Source organism: Periophthalmus magnuspinnatus, chromosome 21 (assembly GCF_009829125.3).
Source record: "Periophthalmus magnuspinnatus isolate fPerMag1 chromosome 21, fPerMag1.2.pri, whole genome shotgun sequence".
Classification (NCBI taxonomy): Eukaryota; Metazoa; Chordata; class Actinopteri; order Gobiiformes; family Gobiidae; genus Periophthalmus; species Periophthalmus magnuspinnatus.
In genome coordinates this window covers 11,625,689-11,649,710 of record NC_047146.1, presented here as the reverse complement: position 1 = coordinate 11,649,710, position 24,022 = coordinate 11,625,689, and the positions used below count along the sequence as shown (strand labels likewise).

The window sequence follows — 24,022 nt, the reverse complement described above, 5'->3', positions numbered from 1 at the left end:
CATGCAGCATCTTGGCTGGTTTACACAGTACACTATTCTTATTTAGTATTCAGAAAAACACGGTTGTAGAGACTCATCTAATGGAATTATACAACTAACAAACAGGTTAACTATGAGGGCCTTGTCTAAGCAAATATGTGTACAGATTGTGTTGGACTGATTGTGGCCCCATAATTTTGAAAATGTGAAAGGAGAGGATGAGGGACAGTACTCTGTGTGGAGATGCTGGGGGTAAATGTGAAGGATGATGAAGTGACCCAGCAAAGAGAGTTTTTGTGTATCTGGAACTCAATGTCAAGTGCTAAATCTGTTAATGATCTGCTTTTTGGTTCATATTAAAACATAAATATCTGAACATTAAAAGTACTATATCAAAAAAGAATGGATTCTTAATAGCTCACTAAGGATTAAACAAAAATATGAAATACACATGAGTCTAAGCATTTAGTATTTGTTTATTTAACATTTTGTGTGGGCATATACAAGCATACCTTCAGTAAAGTATAATAAAAAATATATAAATATATTTTGCATGAGATGAGTCAACACAGAACATAAAAAGAAACTGACACACTATGAAAAAAGCTTGGATCTGATATGGCATCTTATTATACATGAATTATATCCTCCAAAGGGTAGGAATGTTAGTAAGAAATACACAAACTCCACTTTGATTTGGTGCTGAGATTAAGTGTCTTGATTGCGTCTAAGCTGTTCACATTGACATGATTAGCACATCATTTATCAAAATTGATTTAATTTCAACCACATTTTAGACCAGTGTGAGCATAACCAAAAGAAGTAATAAGACCGAGAACAAGCAAATAGGAAAACTGCAAATTTCCAACTTTAATCTGTGTTTCAAACTGCCTTATGGCATCTCTTATTGTGGCCATCTTTCCTGCCTGTCTGTCTTCACAACTCTGCATTAGACCAAAACCAAGTCTGAAACTCCCCTTACTTTAAACACTTTTGTCATTTTCCTCTTGTTTGCTGTTCCCGTGCAGTAGGACGCCTGACATTGTGGACAAAGATATCCTTGCACCTAATGGTAACCCTCCGCCAGAACAATACGAGGGAGTTAGGGCAATTATGAGATTAGCTGGACGAGAATCCCAGGCCTGTGATTGGTCAGATCTCCCCGAACAACATCACATAGATCTATTCTCTCACACGGGGCTCCTGGGCTGGATTGATTTAGAGGGCCCCCATTATTACCTGTAATCCGAGTTTCCTGTTTAAAGCCTTTAAGAATCAAAGAGTAGGAGGGACAGGACACCTCAATAGTACAGCTATTCCAATAACAATGTCACCGTTTTATCACCTACAGCATCATATTACAGAACCAGTCTGATCAATACAGTGTACATGAGCAAAAAGAGGTCAGGGTAAGGCAACAGGTTTATGTACTGCAAAGGTATACATTAAATGAACTAACAAGAACCTGGAGTAAATGACGTGTTGTAGACGCTGTATGATACATCCTTAAATGGTTTATTATTATTATGTTACATGTGCGTATATTAGCTGTGCATATGGTTTTTATTCTGTATTCTTTTCTTTTAATACAAATTTTATAATGATTATTTATGTTTTGATTTATTTGTAATGGGATTTTAATCTCTTAATGACTTGCCTATGAGTACGACCAGTCATGTTGATGTTTTTATGACATCAAATGGCTATTTCTAAACAAAGTTTCAGCACATACAGAAAGTAAAAACAATTGCATGTGTAATAATAACACAATAATCATTATTGTTATGTGCCGTAAAAAAGAACAGAGTACTTTAAATGTCGGCAGATGAAAGTGAGGTTTATTTTAAATACAATGAGGTGACCCATGTAGTGTCACTCTCAAAGAGCTCAAATATTTTTATTCATCTCAAACACTTGAATGCTCTGAACTGTTGATCCGTAACTGTCCAACTGGAAGACATACCACAGTGCAGAACTTCAATTCAACTGCAAAACACATTTATCTGTTAATAATTATGAACGAGATTGTTAAAATGTATGGTATGGAATTTTAAAATTTAAAGTTTTTGTTTCTTGATCAACCCACCATTGAACTATAGGGTATTACTGTAAAATTAACTTTATTTATATCTTTATCAAAAGCAAAAAGAAGAAGAAAAAGTTAATTAAAAAAATAATGAAAGTCCACATTGCACAACAGACTATTAAAAAATATCTACTAAATTAATAAAGCATCTAATGTCAGAATAAGATATTAATTTACATGTGTCTCTTCATGTCCAAAGAAAATTGAGAAAATGTTGCCAATTTGTTGCTTGTCTTTAACTGAATGAGCAGTGTTTGGGTTATGACAAAAAGAGATGTACTAGAGTTCCGGATGGTACTTGTGACTCATTTTCCAACTCCTGACTCGACTCACTATTTTAGTTGATAATGACTTGACTTGGATAATGACTTGCACTCTTACCTTTTTTAATGACTTGGAACTGGACTTGGACTAGATCAATGAGAACTAGAACTTGGTTTTTAACTCAAACTAGCCCCAAGTGAATTGGACTCAAACGAGAAGACTCAAACGAGAGACTTAAGCACGTCTTGTCACTTGACAAGAGCAAGAGGTCAGGAACAGTTTGCAAATGCAAGGTTCACCTGAGTGAGAAGGTCCTCTGAAGACCACATTATACAATTATTATTTCAACTTGGGCAGCTTGCTTATGTTAATCTTATGTTATCCTTTGCAGGAAATATTATTCAAAATAAACATAAACACAAAATAAACATAAACACAACAGATATGAATGACGTACATAGATAGTGTTTAAGTACGTCATTCATATATATATATATATATATATATATATATATATATATATATATATATATAAACTGTGACATGGTCTAAACTCACATATATAAGTTTAATCATAATCATATTTGTTGGTGTGTGCTCTTGTACTGATTGGTTGATCGGTTTTAGACAGATAAAACCTCAAAAAGGATTGGCATCAACAACTTTCACAAATATTCTGTCAAACATTGGGACATTAAAGAAAGGAGTGGTGTTCGGGGGTGACACAGGGTCAGAACAGAATCAGGTGCACCTATAATGTTTCTGACAATAACATTCACAACTGCTCAGATCTATTAGCCCAGACAGGAAGCATACCCTAATATTTCCCTCTCTATTCTCATTGTGTGTGCGCGGCTGTCGTTTCACTGCCACCGCAATAAGGAGCTGGCTAATGTCTCTGTAATAACGGGAAAAATAAAACACATTTAGTCAGATCCCAAAACCTGAAACATAGGAGACTGTGGTGCGCTCTGAGCGGGGAAAAATCCAATCTGAGATAATAACAGCTGTAGTTTGTCACTTTGGGCGCACAGCTGTCTATTTGGTGGCACGTTATTTGCATTCCTCAGGTACGGCGTTGTTCTCTCCGGGCGGCTGAATAATGATCACAAATCACTCTCTCCAAACCAGTCAAGGGCTGTGATCCCGTGAATAGACCATTGTACCTGAGACTGTAATTGGTGAAGACTTGACAGAGCCGCAGCCAAGGCAGCCCAGTAACAAAGAGGCTCTTGGTGCAGGGCTGAGGGATGATTTTAATAATGTGAAAGCAAGATGGAGAACAAATGAGCACGGGGGTCTAGGGGGTCTAGGGGGTCCGGGTCCTGACTGACACTGGACCAGACTAGCACCAGGATACACCCCCTTAAAGCTAACTCCCCCAAACAAAGCACTGTCAATTAAGAGCCGCGGTCCTCCGTCAACTTCTGCACAATTTGTTTCTTTGTCCGTTCCAATTATTTGAACCAAAACTCAACATGCAAAGGTAAATTGGGGAATGTTTATGTAAAATGTGAAGCTGTCTTTTTAGTGTCTTTTCTTATTTGAAAACCATGAGAGCATCTGTGTCAAGTTATTCTATTATACAAGCTTTTCCAACAACCAAATTTGACAGGGAATCTATTTTTTTTACCAGACCTAGCTGTTTTTACAATCTACAGTGTGCATCCTGCATATATATTAGTGCTGGGAATCACAGGGTCTGTCATGATTCGATACATTACACGATACATTGCTTGCGATATGATAATACCATTATTTTGCGATACATGTGCTAATTGATATATTACACATAACATTCAGTGAGATATCACTATTTTAAAAAAAACAAATATCTTTTAACAACAGTATTTCTTTGTTAAACCACTCCCTGCACAAACTTTATTTAATCAAAACAATGAATATGTCAAAAGTACTGCATAAACAAGTTTACTTACTCTATTCAAGCAACACAATTTGAGCACTATCACAAAATAATTGTGCAGAGTATACCATAAAATACTATATATTACTATATAAACATATGGCTGCTCAAAATATTGTGTCACAAAAAGTATAAAATGACATTTTTTTGCACATTCAGGCAGCCATCAGCAAAAGTTTTGAATCAGTTTCTTTAATACCATTGCAAATAGATCAAATCAACAGTAAGTAACAATTTTACAACACAACTTTGGATTGCCATCAACAGAGACTATAATCTTTAGTTTAACAGTATGTAAACATTCATATTTATTTAAATTCAAGACAACTGTGTTTGTACATGTTTTCCGCTACTATTCCGCCCGAGCTTTGAGTGCTACTCTCAGCTCTGCGTTAACAGAAAGATTCAGCACTTTCTGCTCCTATATTCTCCCTCTCAGAACAAATGATGCCTGAAATTTTTATTCTTTTTATAATGGAATTCCAATGGCCTTTGCTGCAAATCAAGTGGAAATTTTTGCATATCAAGTGGGAAAAATTAAATGTTAACCACGTTTTAATGTGATTAAGGGTGACAGGGACATTATTTCTGCTAATCACTCACCGACTTGAAGGCTCAAGCTGTATTTGTGCGTTCTCTGCTCCTCTCCATTCACAATACAGACTTTTAGCTTCTTTACATTTGCTTCTGTTTGTCATATGTGAACAGGGCATGAATTATTGAGGAAGCAATTAGAGCTAGTAAATTTGAAAGTGACGCTAAACAAACAGCTCGTTTGTCAATCTGATTATCCTCCATCTGAACCAGCGTCAGGGCGTAATGTTAGCTTTAGGCACTCCGCATCTAATCTAAAGACAATATATGCTGGAAAGACAAAATGGAAGAACAATTGTCACTTCCACAACAGGCTGGCGTTTGAATGGGGACGTCCCACGGGGGGCCACCCTCTGGGGCTAGTCTATTTGTCTTTTTTGTGTGGGAATCTTGATGGGGGATAATTCCTGTGTTTCCGCATGCCTGGGGCTTCTCTGGACTCTGCTGCAGCTTTGATCTGCTTAGAGGAGAAGACAATGGGAGCCGCTCAAGTACAGGGCCAGCAGCTACCTGAGACAATGACCCGAGCCGCTCTGACATTCATTCATACAGGTGGGCCTTATTACAAGTGCTTAGGCCTGTTAAGCTGTAAAGGGCGGGACAACACCTCCACTTTAAGAGCTCCTTTCACATGCGCTTGGGCTCAGGAGTAATCTATTATACCTGCATCCTCCACTGGCACGCCCATAGGTGCAGCATAACTCCACACATGGCACTAATAAACTCTACAGTAAGCTACAGCAGAGGAGGGAGGGGTGAGCCTGCAGGGTCACAAATACACTATACTTTTCACAGTTCAGACTTTGTGTTCATCTTATTCAATGCTTGGGTGCAATCTGAAAATATGCATACTGCGCAAAATGACCTAAAAAAATAAAAATAACAGTCACCATGAAAAAATAACTAAAATAAAGTCATTACAAACCAGTTTATGTTCTACTAAATTATTTGTTCAGAGCAAAGTCTACTTATTTGGAATAGCCATCTCATTTGAAGGAGGGTAGGTTAGACTTAGGGTCCAAGGTACAAATACACAGATTTGTACATATTTGAGTTATATTTGAGTACATATTATAGGCTATCTATGGGTTGCGGAGTGATGTAAATTTAGTACCGCTGCCATAGCAATTCAAAACAGACTGTATATCTTTTGGGCAAAAATCCTGAAGATATCACCTGTAGTAAAGTACTGCACTTTTAGGTATCTGTACTGCACTTTTAGGTATCTGTACTGTACTTTTAGGTATCTGTACTTTACTTGAATACATTTCTAAGTGGATAGTTTTTACTTTTATTTCACTACATTTGAAAGAACGTATATGTACTTTCTACTCCACTACATTTTTGAACAGGACTGAAAAGTAAAATATTTTTCATTATTGTTTGAGACCTTCTGAAAAAGCTTTTTAACACATTCATAATTTGAGCAAACAAAAATATACAAAGAAAAACTGCTAGAAAAAATGCCTTTCAAGCCTTATTAGATCTCAAAATCTGCATGAAAGACTTTTACTTTTTACTCTTCAACTACAGTTTTAAACGAGTACTTTAATACTCTTACTTAAGTAGATTTTTCCATGTGATACTTTTACTTTTACTTGAGTACTTTTTTCCTCCAGTATCTGTACTTTTGCTTAAGTAACATTATTGAGTACTTCTTCCACCACTGATTAATGGAAGTTGAAACCTGGCTATATTGTATTCGTTTTTAGACCCGGTTTTACTCAAATTACTCAACATAACTGTTATTTTAGTAATTAATAGATATGCAGTGAACAATCTGATCTCACACAAACAAAATAAATCAAAATGTTAATGGTATGTTTTTTCCTCATCCTGTGTCTAATTTTAACAGTCTATGTGTGCTTTGGGAGATAGACATGAGAGGTATGTGCTCATGGTGTCTTTTGAGGCTGGGACATCAGGGGGCCTCAGTGGGAAGCTTTTCATCCTCCCAGTTAGTGGTGAGCTCCTGAGCGTGCAAGGAGGAGAGGAAAGTGAGGAGACAAGAGAGAGAGAGAAGTAAAAGGCGAGAGAGATGGGAGAAGAAGAAAAAGAAGAGCGAGAGGAAGGGGTGAAAGAGGTAAGAGAGAGACAGAGAGAAAGGACAGGAAATAGGAGAGGAAAAAGAAGGGAGAGTGGTGAGACAGAGGTGAGAGGAGAGGTAAGAAAGGACAGGAAAGAGAGAAAGCAGAGAGAGGAAAGGTGAGGAGGCGAGAGAGGGACTAGAGATAAGAGAAAGGAGGAAATGGGGCGTGAGAGGGAGGGAAGAGAAATAAGAAGAGAGGACGGGGAGAGCTAGAGGAGAGAGGAGACGGGAGGGAGGAGAGAGAGGAGAGAGGAAAAAAAGTGGCAAAGAGAGGGGAGAGTGGGCAGCAGAGGGAAGAGAGTAGAGAGAGGGGGGCAGAGGAGGACAGGAAAGAAGAGATGGAAGAAGAGAGACCAGGTAGAGAAGAGAGAAGAGAAAAGAGAAGGAGAGATAGAGGAGAGAGTGGGAAGAGAAGGGAAGGGAAGGGGGGAGGACAGACAGAGGCGTCACATCTGACACACACCTCACCGCACACACAGCTACTGTATCACCAATATTGTCCTGTCCTTTTAGAGTTCAAAGAGGAGTTCTGCAGGAAACAACACTGCGCGGGCACAATGGGAGCAGCTTTAATTAAGAGCATCATTTCACATCCAACTCAAACAAAGCTGGAGGGTGTGCAGATAACAAGCTTTCTGAACAACTTTACCCGCTTTGAAACCTGTACCCACTCTGCGCTCTGAGGGCTGCTCAGACTCAAGATTTGACATTTTATTGTCATTGTCATAGAAAACAACAAAATTATGTTAAGAGCATCACACACTGCATAGTTTTGATATAGCACAACCTCAGCGTATATGTTTGTAAGATAGAGCTTTTTCAATTAAGGCTTGCTCTAGTGTTTTTCCCTGCTTTAAAAAAGACATTCACCACCAGTCATTTTGCGTAGACTTTGCACATGACTGAAAGGTTTTTATTCTGCACTCTTCTCTTTTAATGTTAATTTCATCATGATTATTTATGATTATTTATGTTTTGATTTGTTGTATTGTGATTTTAATGTCTTTCTTATTCTGTAAAGCACTTTGAATTACTTTACAAACTGCGCTATACAAATAAACTTGCCTTGCCTTGCCTTAAAGGTGTGTATGATGAATTACTACTTAGTCTGGGCTACTTGTGCTTAAACTACCATTGAGGTTTTCTTATTATATGGACATAGGTCAGGACCACTAATAATCTGAAGCCTAGCCCTGATTAATAATAATAATAATAATAATGATCTGTAGGTGCTGAGATTTAGGTGAGAATTCAGATCAGAAAGAGGCCTCTTTTTTTAGGTTTATTTCCAACTGGTTTTAGTCCAGTCTGGCAACCGAACGTGAGATCATTGTGTTTTCTTATTAGAGAGTCCCAATTTGGCCATGTTCAATATATTTGCAGTTAAAAGTAAATCACTAAACCTAAAACACTACCAGTTGGTAAAATCAATATTTGATTTGAACACTTTTACAGCATAGATTTAAGGACACAGATAGGCAGTGTTTATATTTAGTATGTGTTTTTTAGTCTTCTGATTATTATCTTACATTAAACATTACATTTGAAACATAAAATGCAAAGCTAAAATAAAAGATCCACTTCATACAGGCTCAGGAATTATACATTCTAAATTATTTTTCTGTAGTTTTTATGATAAATAATACATCCAGTTCCACTATTTCATGGACAATTGAAATTTCATATAAGTAAACTTAAATGCACTCCTTATAGGCCTCTGAACTTCCAGTTGTGATTCTCTAAAGCCAAAATGTAAAGGGATAAAATTACCATCATATCAACAAAATGTACAATATTGCTTCAGGCAGAAACATGATTAAAAGCCTTGTTTAAAGTCATACAGTCAAACAGCACATCATACATCACCCAAAATAATTCTCTATATGGGGTACCCGTGCTGTCATTCAGAGCAGTTGACTGGGCCAGAGAAAATAAGGGCTGAGGGAGAGGGAAAGAGGGGGAGTCATCAAGATGTGACAATTGTGACAAGAGCAGGCAAAGTGTAGTGGCGCCGCACAGCACACGGATTCCTCCATCTCGTCTTTTCTCCGCCATGACAGCTTAATGTCTACCACATGCAATATTTATTCTCGTCGCGTGTCAGACTGTCGGCCTGTCCTACCCAGCACAATGAATGCCACTTATTAGAATAAAGCGCGAGCAAGGTAATCAAGGACATATGTAACATCAGACAATCATGGCCCCTTCCAATTCTGTCTGTGTCCCCATTCATAACAGTTCAACAATAATCCCGCTAATAGGTGTTGGAGAGCGGGATGTGGCAACACTAAATTCATTTTATTTGTCTCATTAGAGGTGAGAGAGGCTGGCTGGGGCTTCCCTTTCAGCCAAGTGCATCGGTTATAACCCTAACACGCAGAGCAAACAAAGACCCTGGAATATACAAGCCTGTTATGAGCTGTGTTTAGAGTCAAATTAGAATTAACACAATGTTATAAATGGCCCAAAACAATATATTTGTATAGACATATATATTTTGTTGCTTTGTGAAACATTATAATATGTCAATTATTTATTTAATTTGCTGTATATAGATAAAGCTAAATTTGACACAAACATTTTAATGATTCATAACAATACCGTTCACTTAATTAGTTGCAAAACACATTGTGAACATAGGAAGGAAAATTCCATCCATGAGTCAGATGACATTTTTCTGGTAGTTCAAAGTTGTTGTGATATGTTTTATTGATCCAGTATTAACAGATACATTTGGCAAGCTTTGTCCTGTGTGTAATGGTTGCTAAGTGGAATTACCTCACAACTGCTATCTATGTCCAACCAGGAAAGTAAATAAATTATCTCAGCTTCACAAAATTGTATGTATGTATATATATTTTATCTCTTAAATATAAATATGTGCACTGTGTTTTAGTGAAACTTGTTGTCTAACCTGTCATACGCACTTAGCTTACACTGTAAACATCATTTGTTGGTTTAAATTACTTGTTAACAACAATTAATTAGCTACAGTTTAAACAGGACAGAAAGAATTATTCTGTCATAGCGTGACAGACAATTGAACAAGATGGTGTAAACACTATTACTAAAAACAAAAGTTTTCCAGCAATTACAAGTCAAGCTGTAGCCCCAAGAAAAAAAACAAGTTTGATTGAGGTTGATGTCATTAGTCGGTCTAACAGGATTGTGTCTGTTCTTCTATACAACAAAGACACAGAAGGCTGACACAGGACAACAGGCCTGTCATTACCTGGACCAGGGACCGTCTACTGCTCTATAACTCACACAGCAACTTCATTAGCACCATCTGGTCCAGCTTTACTGCACTGCCTCTCCTCTTCTGTTGTTGCCTACCACCTTCAGCCCACCATTACAAATCACTGTGTGCACATTGTTGTATGGGAAGTGATCTCATACTGAAAAAGACTATAGTGGACAAACTGGAACTGTTTGCTTTGAATGCAGCGCTGGAGCTTGTGGATAGTAGTTCCTAAAAAACTTGGATGGAGTCGTTGGTTTTGCACTCAATAAATCAGAGTTGTGTTTATGGGAGTGTTGGTTTGGAGGAGCAGAGTGCAGAGAGGAGTGGAGTTTCAGGGAGTTATAACAGGGGGCCTAATCTCTAGGTCCCAAGGGATAAATGACAAAAGCATCAAACGTAAACATCAAAAAGCAGAATTAATTCTTAAAACAGGTAGTGAAAGCAAAAATATACAGCATGTCATCGGAGTAACACTGGCTTTGTGACTGAATTGTATTTGTAGGAATTTAGCCCGTGACTGTTGTGAAATGATGTATCCCCAATATAGTTGTTAAAGCTCCCCCTACAGGACAAAACAAGTATGCATTTGATACCTTTCACAAATTACATCAATATTGTAATTGCTACTCAAGACAAGACACAAATGTATTACAAGCAATGTATTATTAGATAAATTAACATTTATTTATTATAGAATGAAATAAAAATATATATTCATAATGGGACTACACCATTTGTTGGTTACATTAAAATTATGTGACCAAAAATAAACATAAATAGCACTTTCTTCTTAATGTAGAGTAGCAGTCTTCTGTTTCATAGAGATGCCAAAAATATATTGTTTTTGTTGCACTAAAATAAAGTTGTCTGTAACATAGTTAGATACCTGTACCTATGTAGAAGTGGAAAGTGAAAAGTAACAGGAGAGTAATGTTTTGTAACATTTGTGGAACCAGAGCTGCCTGAAAAATGTCAACCAAACAGGATGATGTATGATTTAGATGATGAATGTTACAGCTCAGCGTTGTATTAATTACAATTATTTATGCCTTAATGTTGACAGGCGACCATTACAGCACATTGCCACACTTTAGCTGTTTGCCAAATTGAACCTGTTTGACACCACGAGCAAAACGTGTAATAATCATAATCTTATCATACTTAGTAAATGTATTCCATGTATTTAAGGGGCATTACATTCACTTTATGGAGACATTTGATGACTTTTGAAGGTTACCTTTAGGGACCTGTGCTTTGTTCCTATAGGAGTATTCTCACAAGAGGAAAAAGCCTTGACGTTCCCATAAAATACTAAAAAGAAGTGCACTCACACTTACATACACACACCATGCACAGCGTTAATAGCAGCTCCGTGAGGCAGGAGCTCGTGGTTCGCTCACACTCCAAGAGCAGAGCACTCAGAGGCAGGCCACGCTCGCCGGCTTCCTTAAAGGTCAACTCATCTACTTAAGAGGCGCCAATTTACTTTAATGTACATTGTCCAAAAGAACAAGAGGAAGAGGAAGGAAAATGCCATCAAAAACATCACAGTACATCTGGACTTTTTAGTTTTTCCTCTTATTTTTCTTGGCAAAGTCTGGCCAGTCTAAAAACGGAGTAAGAAGTAATGTATAAATCAATGCCAGAGCTAGAAAAATAAACAATGTTGACAGTGATAGGTGTAAATATTTAGGCCAGAGTATACATTACCAGTAGTCCTGTAATGAACCTGTAGTATGTCTTGCGTTCTACCATCTACAGGCAGCTCCCAGACCAGAGGAGAAGAGAAAGCCTCTTGATAGACTCTTGGAGATGCCATTCCCTATCACGCAATGCCTCTCAGTCATAAACACAGGACAAATGCGGCCTTAATCATTTTTTACGAGCGGGGATGTGCAGGGGGCAGTGATGGCTGGAGGGAGAGGGGAGCAGCGGGCGGCCCTCTGCTCAGAGGAGCGGCGGTCTCCTCTGGAACATCAGAGGCCTTTGATGTGCACACCGCAATTACAGCAGCATCCAAATGAGCGGCGAGTCGCCTCGGAAACAGACTTCAAACATGCACACGGACACATTCTCATACACATGTACACACTGTAGACACTGTAGACACTGCAGAGCCATGTGCTGCTCTCCACACTAAATGATGTTCTATCTCCAGCAGAGCAGCTGGGATGAAAGGAGCCATACTTCTTGTCTGATCCACATTAATGATGGTTAGCTAAGGCTAATACCCTATATTCTTGTCTAAACAAGAGCATCCTGGTATGTGGTTCCCATACTCCAAACAAGATGATGGCAGTTAACAACGGGCTGGGCAGTTTCAGGGCTAAACTCTGATAACATTATTACATTATAGATGTTTGACAAATGTTGTCACATAAAAGTTACAACACACCCAACCTGTTCTGACACCGTGGTACAAACATCACTACTAAAAATAGGCTTCAAATGCATCTAGCTAAACAGTGACTGGCAACATGCCATCAACAAAAGAGCAGAAATGAAAAGGTGCTTGTAGAGCAGTGTAAACTAAACCTGTGATATGGCCTCAATGAATGTCCTAAGAGACACCGATAAAATTGGCTTATTTGCCTCATTCGAGGATTCGCCTCCCTTTTCTGAGCACATTAAAGCTGAGATTGCAATTTGTCTTGCTGTTTGCTTTGAATAGTCCTAAAGCGTATCATCATCTCAACTGTGCCGGTGGAAAAACACGAGAGCATGGCGACAGCCAAATGGCAGTCTGGCGTCTCCGCTGCAGACTAGCTGCCATTAGGGCTGAGAGCGGCATTTATTGTACAATTAGGGCCAGCTCGATCTACCTGTAATCATCTCCATACAGGTGTGAGCTGCTCTCTGGACAAGGGAAGTGACTCATCACTTGTCAAACATCAACACTTTGATGTCAGTATTGTTCAGTGGGGAGCCCCCAGGACACCTGAGCACTACTGTTTAAAAGTGCACAGGATTTATTGCATTTCTCACAGTAAAAATCCCCACACACGCAAGTTAAAAAAGCTCTTTCTGCTGATGACGGATGTTCCACATGCCATGAATCATTTGATTTATGAGCTTGCTCCCTCCTCTCTCTGTCTGACACTCATACTTTCGTGTCAAGAACATTTTAACAAACACTCATAGGTAAACAACTTCCCTTGTAATACAATGCTGCCAAGTAAAGCACAGAAAACAAATTTTGCAAGAAGTGACACCACAAAGCCTAGAGGGCAATTGGAAAAGTGTGGTAACAATCCACAAGTTGGTGTTATTGACAAACTGCTGGAGTGAGGAAAAGTAGCCCTTTCACATGTAATGGATGTGTCCGCGGCCTCACTGGAGATGACATTACTATAAACCGACTTGGAACAAAACACACACCACACAGTTACAACGACAGCCGTGTTTACATTTGTGTTTGGAGATTTGCCTAAATCTAAAAATTATTTCTATTGTTATTATCAACAATTAAAGCCTAATTTGTGAGGATACGGTAGACAAATATATATTTTGAATCAGTTGTTTTCAGTGAACACATTATTTCATATTTAATATTTATGCTCAGATGTATTCTTTTGTTTTTTCCCCTTTTCACTCTGTGTTTTCCATTCAGTTTCTTTTCCGACTAAAGTTCTGAAGGTTTTTTCAATGAAAACCTAAGCTCACATTGTGCAAGCCATGACTGTAACGAAAGTCTTGTAAAGTATGCCACTCATTCCCCATCTTGAGCAACAACATGTGTAGACAAAACCAAATATTTGACACAAACCCCTAAATGGCCATATAATAGTAATAGCGGTGTTTATGCCTCAAGTTTATTGTCCCCTCTCCGCACTATATTAATCACTTGCTCATGTTTGTTTTGTTGTCATTCAAAGCCTTTGATATCATATGGAAATTCTGCAGTGAAATGGAGTCCGTATGTGTCTTAATGAAGAGCAGAGTCGGAGGGCAGTGCTGGCTGTGGTGCTGTACTTAGTGCCACCTCCAGGCAGATCCTCTCACAAAGATATGACCGCTAAAACCAGCGGGGGGGCACCTTCAGTCCGTCTCTGCGTCTACACTTCTCACACTCCACTGTTCCGTATTAATGCAGTCAGGACGCAAGATCCAATCAAAGTAAGCAGAAAGCCGCTTCGTAAGTAGGAAAAAAAGCCCTTTGCTGGTGATTAATGAGTGCAATGAGACACGGTGGCCTCTCCTACCTCCCTGCACTTACCATTTGTTCTTCCTCCTTATGTAGTCTTTCTCCGAGAGGTTAACCAGGTAAATCATGGGTTTGGATGTCAAAAACAAGTATTTGTTCAGCACTTCGATCTGCAAAGACAGTGACACAGTGAAAAAAGGCTCAAACTTTTAACCACAGCAAACAAAGTAGAGTGAACAGTCTGTTGTGTATATAGGAGCCATGGAGGGGGGGGGGGGGGGGGGGGGGGCAATATAAAGATCAAGATCAGCATGGCCAGATGTCATTAGCTCGTATAAAAAGTGTTGTCAAAATAAAGCACAAAACAGATATTAATATTCATTTGCACAAAAGAAGACTAAAAAAGCACTTGGTGTTATTCATACATCTTGCTGACTTCAAAGACGTACCTCCTTGTCGTTCCAATCATGATTGTAGCGGACATTTTTCTTTTCATCCACTACCCAGCTCTTGATTTTGCACATAATGTCCTGTTTGGGGTTAAAAGAGAATAAACAAGAAGCCATTAAAGAAGATGAAAAAGAGTATAAACGCAGCGGGGTATGGGGTAATTATTTCCTAAATGCACTGCATCCTGATGCCCAAATGAACAATGGCTGCGCAGGGATTGAAGCAGGAGTGCAGCTTTGACATAGATGGCACGCACAGGACCCCCTCTCGTCTTACAAAGCATGAGAAAGACCTTCAGGGCTATCAGCATACTTTACATTGTTTAATGAAAAGGATGGATGACAGCATCGACAAGAGGGGAACTAATCAGAGTCAGTTACTTAAGTGTAAAAGATCAGGTCCCTCAGATTCTGACTCTGAATGCTGTCATTTAGAATGCACTCCAGAGAGCTGCACAAGTATTTATTCAGTGATTCTTGTGGAGAAAACACGGAGCATCAGCCTCGATGTAAGACACATTCATTACTGAGGCACTTGTGGGCTGGGACCACAGGCAAGACTGGGTCTTGACAGGATCTGGAAGCGGAAAAGGGTGGGAAAATGGGAGGGAGGTAGTTATAAAATTTGTAATAAAGAAATTGAGCCTATTATTGTTGATCCAGCCCCACAGAAATTAGCGGAACACATTCTTTTTGTTCCTGTCAACTTGACCTCCCCCTTCATATAAAAGTCCCCCACCCCCTGCAACACTCCCTCAGCCTGCTCTTCCCTCCCCAAAGCCTCGCAGCACTTCACAATCACACTGGCTTTTCAAAGAAGTGAGGAAAAAATCCTGCCAGAGCCTCAATTACACAATGGCAGAGAGAGCGGCACACACTGACCCCCGGCCAGCTGCATTCGCTCTGGGCACATCTCTCTCCACAGGAATTCTAAAGGCCTTTTAGTGGTGCGGCCAGAGAGCAGCAGCGGGAGAGAGCGCAGGAAGAGGCGCGGACGCAGGGCCAGTGCGGCGCGGCCTTCACACAAAGATTAATCATGTGTGAAATGGAAACAGCAAACGGCCAGTGACACGGGCTGAACCCGCTCCAGGTTTCCCTCATCAGCTCTAACAGGCAGGTGTTAATAAAAGGCAGATAGGTCCCACAGGGGTCAGCACAAACGCCTGCCACCATCACACACCGCTGGTGGGCCCGCCACCGCTGCATTGTTTACTGAGGACAGGGATTTAGATGATTCACAGCAACAAAAGCATGAAATATTCTTCTTGTAAACACAGCGCAAGCAAATGGATTTAAATCTTTATAACAATGCATAAAAATGAGCCTGTGCTGCTGCAATCATTTAAATACACCTCAGGGGAATATTAAGTGGCCTGTCCTTCAGAAAACATGTCCAAACACTTATGTACGTATCCAAAAACTCATACATACAGTTTCTCCATATAATAGCTATTATTTATCTTTTAAACATTTTAGTCTCTTAGGTATGCCAAAAGTTTTCATGTTTTATTATATTGGCTAAATATGTGCACTTACACGTGTGTCCTTACATCCTGTCACAACAGGAAGCTGTTGATTAAAAGCAGATCTGTTCATTATTAAAAGCCTGTGCATTAAACTCTTCTGAGTGCATCCAGCATGAGGCCGTACAATTATGTAGTAAGTACATGCTCAAAGGGAAATCTGACAGTAACATAGTATGCGTATGTCAAATTTACTCATCTTTACCCAAATCAGTTTTAGTAATTAATATATATTATTATATGTATTAATTATTACATCCTTTATGTTTATGATCAAACTTTGAGTCCTGTTTGTCTCGTTGGATTAAATTGAAAACTACATGAAACAGGATGTCTTTGGAACTAGGTGACAGAAAATAAAGGCATTTGATGACATGATAATAGGTGTAGACAGTATTTTTGCTCCGTCCCTTCACCTGCTTCACATATTGTTTCTGATTTAATAGGCCCCTGTCATTGCTCAGACCGTGCGTCCTATTGTCAGAATGTACATCTCTGGGTAGACTGCAGCGCTGCTCTGATGCTGACATAAACATGTTTGGAGGTGACAACACACAGCTGAGGCACTGGGAGACAATCCCAGCGTCTCTGAGCTGCACCCGCCTTTGATAAGCCCCATTCTTCTCCATCTAAAGAGGTCTTCTATAGATTTCACTTCACCGACGTGTGCACAACCTTTGACAAGTAATGTAGATCATTTTTATTCATTGCCTAAAATTGTTAGCAATTATGTGCGTAAGCGGCCACCTGCCTGGGCTGAATGGCTCCTGTCTGCGGGCTACAGGGGTGTGGGGAAGTGCTGTTGGCAGGGAGGAGGAGGGGGTGTGGTGGGGCGTCTGCAGGGGTGGGGGTAGGTGGGGGGGTTGTCGGGCTTGGGGGCGGTTGCAGCAGGTGAAATAGCCCCTCTCGTTAGCGTAATGACTGGTCAGAGGCTCAAATTGGGCATGCAGCTTATAGCAAAAGGCCAGGTTTGCTCATGCTCGCACCATGGTAGGGCAGTGGGAGACGTTCACCACCAAATCGATGCTAAAGTTAGCAGCTAACCCTCATTAGCCTAACAATATGAGCAGCGCTTCCACACACTTCCTCTAATCTCCTTATATGAGTAACCCTAAGCGCTCTGTCAAAGTATATGCCAAACATTTATGCTATTCATAACGACATATAGGCTTCCCTTTCACCCAGCGCTTGGCCTCACACAATTTTCTCCGGAGCTGCTGCTGTAGGTGTCTGATTTGAGTATTACTTTAGATGAAAAGAGCTGTGCGGATACACTTTCATTAGCCTGGTAGCGCGACCCGAGGTCAGCAGCTGAATAAGTAACTCTCTATTAATGATTTCTACAGCAGAAAATCATGACCCCCGATCACTTCCCATCTCAGGCAGGGAAAAAAACAGAAAAGGAAGGAGGGGGGCTTCTTATCGGAGGGAGATTATAAAAAAAAAAAACGTGTGTGTGGGAGGGCTATACTTTTGAAGCGTGCTGTGAGGGGAACCAAAGGCCTGCTGGGGACACAAACTCACATATTCTGGCTTGAGCTTCTTGTCACCTCCTCTGATGGCCGTTTTCTCCAGCTTGTCGATAATGGGGGTGATCAGCTCCTCGTCCTTTAGCCTTAACTCCTCGTGAATGATCTCCATGTCTCTCACCGGGTCCACTGTCCCCTCCACATGAATGATATCCTCATCTTCAAATGCACCTGCGGAGATGGGACAGAAAACATACTGTAAACCCCCATGTAGAATGACAATGTGGCACCATCTGGAAACACCAGCGAGAAAGATCAATGGCATCGACTGTGAGATGAGATTAGATTTAGTTGCAAAAGAAATCATTATGTGCTGCAAAGAACATGGGAAAAATAAGCATTTACATAAGAATTCACAGTGGGAAGTTATATTATGACAAATACAGTGAAACATATTGAAAAAGCTTCTGTACTTCTATATTAGTAATGATCTGCCTATATCTTCTTTACTAGATTAATACAGCACAAAAAAACTTTAAAGAGTATTTTTTTAAATTATTTTTTCATTTTAAAAATTACTTCACAACAAACTTGGTCTGCTGTGCTTTAAAGTTTCAGCTAATAACATTCTCCGTAGTTTAGCTTGTGGCCTAGCCTAAACAACGCTAATGCTATTGCAAGAAATTTTGCTGATATTTGCTGCAACTAAACAAAGATTTTACCAGAAAAGTTACATAGTGCAAATATCAATGTTCATGAGTGCATTTGCATTCATACGAAAGCCGTGTTTTACCTTTCAAAAGCCCAGCCTACCTTAATATTAGCCTAAAAAGAGCATGGTTAGGAGCAAAATGTCATAAGAAAATGGTGGCAGCCGTGCTCTTTAGTGCTTAAGCTGGAGCTGTGCTGGTGATTAGGTAATGAGGCAGGAGAAGGCCATTTAGCACCAGTGGCTCTAAGGACTCCTCCAGCAGAGCTCCTCGGGGTGGGGGTGGGGGGTGTCACACAAGAAAGCCCACAATATCACCAAGACCAAATGAAGGCTAGCATTCATTTATTTTATTCTATTTAGTAGAATAATGCTACAGCATTGGGGAAAAATACAATGTAATGTACCATGCTTTGAGAAATCTGATTACAATTACAATACATTGACAACAGATTAGATAAAACACATTTTTAACTGACTAGACCCATAACTGGATCATTTCCCCCTTTTTTATTACTCACGTAAAAAAGAAGGTGTTTTTATAGTACAAAATTGCTTCCGCCACCAGTAGCCCAAGCAGGAGCCAAATGATTTCCACCTTTCTGCTCTTCATTCATCACCTAACCCTTAAGTTTACATTGTGTCAGTGTGGAAGTGGAAATGGCGTGAGTGACGGTTGGCTCCGGTGTGGGACAGTATGTGAAGAATGCACACGTAGAGTGTTATCAGTGGCAGATTAGAGCACTGACAACCCAAATGTGCAGCGCATGTTGACAGGAGAAGCCCCGCAAGACACAAACATCAACAAGAAGATGCTACTACTCATTCACAGAGCTGTCAGCATATCGGTCAACACGCCAAGACAGTGATGCATGTTCTACACACTGATGAGTCATGTTGTTGTCACTATGTGGTATTACCTAAAGCTCAGCTCAAGTGGCTCTCATATAAAACAGCACATCACTAATCACATATCGTTTGTATCATGGGTTTTAGTGCCAAATCTTTGACTGACAGCCTGCACGTGCTTCTTAAAATGAGTGTTGAGAGAGGATGACCTATTTTAAATTCACACTCATGACATCCCTTTCTACAGTAGCCTTGGGTGGACACAGTGTCATATAAACTAATAACAATACAAGTGCCCAGTTAATGCATTAACTCAAAATGCATGTGGACCCTTCCTTCATGCATGGTTAAAAAATGTGTACCACAATGGACTTTGACAAACTCTTACTTAATGTTACTAACCCAGGTTGTTGTTTGTCTCAATGAGTCATGATAATTTCAGAAAATAATGTTATGTATATTAGCAATGTTTGATTATAATTAGCTGCCACAACACTTTTTGTAATGAGGAAAAGATAAAAGACCATGACTGAGTGTCACCAACAGAACACATTTTCATCTGTAAACCATTTTACAAAGATGTTGAAACAATAGCTCTTCTCCCAAACTCTATGCTCTTCTGGAGTTATTTAGGTCATATTTATGCAAAAATAAGCTCCAGATTTGTCAAAAACTCTGCAGTTCAACCCAGCCTTGCGACTTTTGTGCAAGCTGTCATCCTGCGCGTTGTCCTCATGCTGAAATGAACTTATCCAATTACTCTTTGCCTAATCAGGCTGTTTTGGTTCCTCTCCTCTTGCAGAGGTACTCCACAGTATAAACAGTTCACTTACGCCACACAGAAAGGGGCTAATCAGTGGAATTATTGTTTTGCCGCTCCAATTTACCAGCTCCCTGTTCAGCACTGATTGGAATGAAAATTTGCCATTGTGTCTGTGTGAACTTGGAAAATATAATGCAATGTAATCATTTTGTTAGCTGAGCGAATATACATACATTACAAGCAATTATGATTTACAGTTTCTGCTATGCGTTTGTTGTTCAATTTAGCAAGTATTAATTATGAGCAGAGTGCTTTGAAAGGGTTTGCATGGGTAATATAACAGTATGAATTCATATAAATCACTGCTGATTGGAGCATCTAAAATAAAATATCTGTGTCCATATGTCCCAAGGAAAAATACTAGGTCATTTTTGCAACACATTTAAAAAGGCAATCAGTGCCCCAGCTAATGTCATACCCAATAAAAGGACCGATAAGTGAGATTTCAAAGGGGCTTTTGAAAGCAGCTGATCAGTCACTATTTAGTCATCAGCTGACACTCTCCTCTGACTGCCACATATTCCACAGTAATTTGCTTTAATTAATTTCGCCTAATTTAACATTCACATCTACTTTACCGCCACCCCATTCACAGCTTAGAGAACAAATAGACGAGGTGAAAGAGGGGAGTGCAATCCGAGGGGGCAATCTCCACAATTAGTGCTTTAACAAGATGCTGTGGACAGGGCCGTGCAGAAGACCACTACCACAAAGAGACATATGCAGGGCACTAAAACACACAAGAGGGGGGCAGGAGGTGAGGGAGGGTGCTTTGTCTTACACTGTCACTATTGTAGAGAGTCAATTTAGAGGCGACACTGGGAGGCTAATATTAACAGGTGCTTCTCCAGTGATACAGCCAAAGATCTACTGCTTTAATGGAGATGGATGCCGCGAATACGGATTAGGCTAAAGACTTACAAGACCCTTTAAGCGAGCTCTTTGATATGAATCCACTACATTCAGACCACCACCTGCCACTGGAGATTTGCTACAGATGCCCATCCTTATATTTTTTCCAGCTTGGGACTGACCCAAATAGTAATATAATTAAATAAAAATAATTAACATTTATAGTTGCACCGGTATTGGGAGTGTCTTTGAAAAAAATTGTTAAGAAAGGATAGTTGTAGTTCTCAAAGTAGATGTAATTGAAACGTTACATTAAATCCTGAATGGTGTTATCACATGACCTACTTTTGACAGAGACGGCAAAGAGACAGAAAGTCTGCCTTGGTAATTGCACAGAAATGAATCATTGCTAAAGCGCTCCATAACGAATAGCTCTCATTGGTTAAATAAGAACACAGGTCATTTAATTTCCTATTCCAGTAAAATATAAATGAGTAAAAGTCTTTGAACGTATTTATTCTCAAAGTGCAACAACCCAAAGTTTGTCACCAGTCCACCTGTGTTCATAGCAGCTGTAAAGTAGAAAAGTTCTGACTTGCGTTAAAATGTATACATGTATGCGGTATCTGTATGAAAGCACAGGGTTAGCTTATATCATTACTCTCCTGTCAGGCGCACAGACAAGGCAGTCATCAGAGTGTAGCTAGATCGATAATGATTGAGCTGCCTCTGTGATGTTGCTACCTGGGAGGATATGTGGTCATCATAATTCAGCAAAATTACAGTATGCATTGACTTGTGACTTCCTACGCGTGTTTTCACATGCAGCCGGGCCCAGGAGCACATCTAAAGAAGCTGCATTCCTCACGCCGCCTTTAAAAATGTTCATGCAAACTCTGTGCCGCTGCAATCCTCCTGGTATTCAGAGCAGTAAAAGCTATTTTACGAGTCTGTCAGGAAAGGCACATTATGGATGTCTTCTTCCCAGAATAAAAACACTGGCAACGCACACAAGAGTATTTACGTTCATTCAGGAAATATCGCCTTGACATTCATTTTAAGAATCGCAGAAATTGACGGGCAATTTGTAGTGAGCTGCTTCTGTAACAGAGTTTGTGGCACATTCAGCCTTGTTTCTTGGTGTGAGTCAATTATGGCAAATACATTGGCTGCTAAAAAGCTGTTTGACACCAGTAAATGGAGGGTTTGGGGCCTTCTGAGCGACACTCATGTTTTCTCCATGATCCCATCTCTCAAACAGATCACATACAAATGACAGTGCTGATAGTATGAATATCAAAAGCTCAAGGTGCCCCCAATACCTGTGTAATCTGCTGGCATATCGGAGAATAAAGTATAGTGCATTTCAGGAGCATTTTGCATAATATTGATATGATGGACTGAAAAGCCCAAAGTCAGCATCACTGAGACGCAGTGGTGAGCAGAGAAAGGACAACCTGGCTTCTGTCAGGAACAACAGTGTTAATGATCTTATCATTAACCTCTTCATTCATTTCTCATAGCTCAGCCTGCATTACAAGTGCAGCCTGAGTGAAGCGTCCTAGGCAGTGCTCTGTTGTCCCACATCATTGTGAGAACAAACCTTTTTAGATATTTAACTACTATAGAGCTGCTGATTGCACAGGCACCGGCAATTTCCTAACCAACCAGCACCTGAACAATGATGTGTTGAGCAGCTCCAGACCCTCAGCCTTTCAGAGGTGAATCATTTCACAGTTTGGAAGCAGATCACCATAGCAACTCCTCTTTGAAGGGTTTAGAATCACCATCCAATAATTCTATGATCATCGGGCCCTGCCATTCCCAGTGGTTCTTTTCACGGTGGACAGGCGAGGGGGGCACGGGGAGGAAGCACCCAGACTCTACAGTCTATTTCAGGCAATTCATCTGACAAGCCCATTAGAATTCAAAATATTGCGACCTTCAATCACTGAGCATGTTATCTGGAGCTGTGGCCATCTCCAGTCAAGATGGGCACACATTTTTCTCTAATCATCCACCATGAGTGGAGGCTGACAAAAACTCTTCATTCTCACTGAAGCAAAATGCTCATTTAAATGCTGTGACAGCCGCTCAAGCAGGCCACCAGCACACAAAGGAGGCCAAGCCGCCACGCTACAATGATCTAAACCCCCAGAGGTAAAACAAAATGTAAACAAAAAAACAGTACAACAACATCAAAACTCAGCCAAGCGTGAGAGAATAACGTAAATATAGTGTAATATCATGATAATACAGTGTAATCAAGAAGCTATGCATTTGACAATTCAATAACTTTATAGTAATATGGCAACTGTAGTGATATTATATGACATATGCTATAATTTATCACATTATTAGATGGCGAGACACAGTACATCTAAGTTCAGTGGCGTCTGCTGGAATTCAGGGAGTTTCATTCTTTTCTATAACTGGGACTAAATTATATGTTCTTTCACTTATAAATGATACGGCTCAAGCTCTTACATGCATAATTATAAATCATTTTGTTGTTTGTTCAAAACAGTTACAGTTTCCATTATTTCATGTTCTGAGCAGCCGGAATAGCCTGCAACCAGTACGGCTATAAAAATAAGCAAAAACATTACTTTTCCAACATCTTATTAATGGATGAATCCTTTTTAATCATCCCACAGTGCAGTAGATTTAACTATAGTACCACAACATGAGCTTGCTCACAGAGCAAAGAGTGAATGGGCGAGGTGCTGCATGTTTGTCAGCTTTGTGAGCTGCTGAGTGACAGAGAGGATCCTGGAGAGAAGCCATAGCTGGCGTCAGTGTGGAGGCAGGTTGGTCATAAATCATGTGGCCTCGGTGCAGTGTGTTCAACAGGCCTGTGGCGAAACAAAGGCTCTGATTTGATCAGTGTAAGCGATTAGTGCGGTGTGGGCCGGCCTGGCACCTCTGTGATGCAACAGCCAACCAGTTACAGCATCCACAGAGCTTTACAGTTGTGTCAAGTCATTATAAATGTAGCTAGATAAAAGAAAAAAAGTGCACATG

The 24,022-nt window shown here is 39.9% G+C and overlaps 1 protein-coding gene across 2 annotated transcripts in view; it reads right to left on the bottom strand.

Annotated features, from left to right (window-relative positions):
* LOC117389262 (obg-like ATPase 1) overlaps window positions 1–24,022 on the bottom strand; it is a 45,719-nt gene that overhangs the window by 8,020 nt on the left and 13,677 nt on the right. For both annotated transcript variants that reach the window (XM_055230722.1, XM_033986911.2), the window contains exons 5-7: window positions 17,821–17,996; window positions 14,774–14,854; window positions 14,397–14,494 (exon numbers count right to left, since the gene is read on the bottom strand). In XM_055230722.1, coding sequence (XP_055086697.1) covers window positions 14,397–14,494; window positions 14,774–14,854; window positions 17,821–17,996 — 355 coding nt within the window. The remainder of the gene's footprint in view (window positions 1–14,396; window positions 14,495–14,773; window positions 14,855–17,820; window positions 17,997–24,022) is intronic.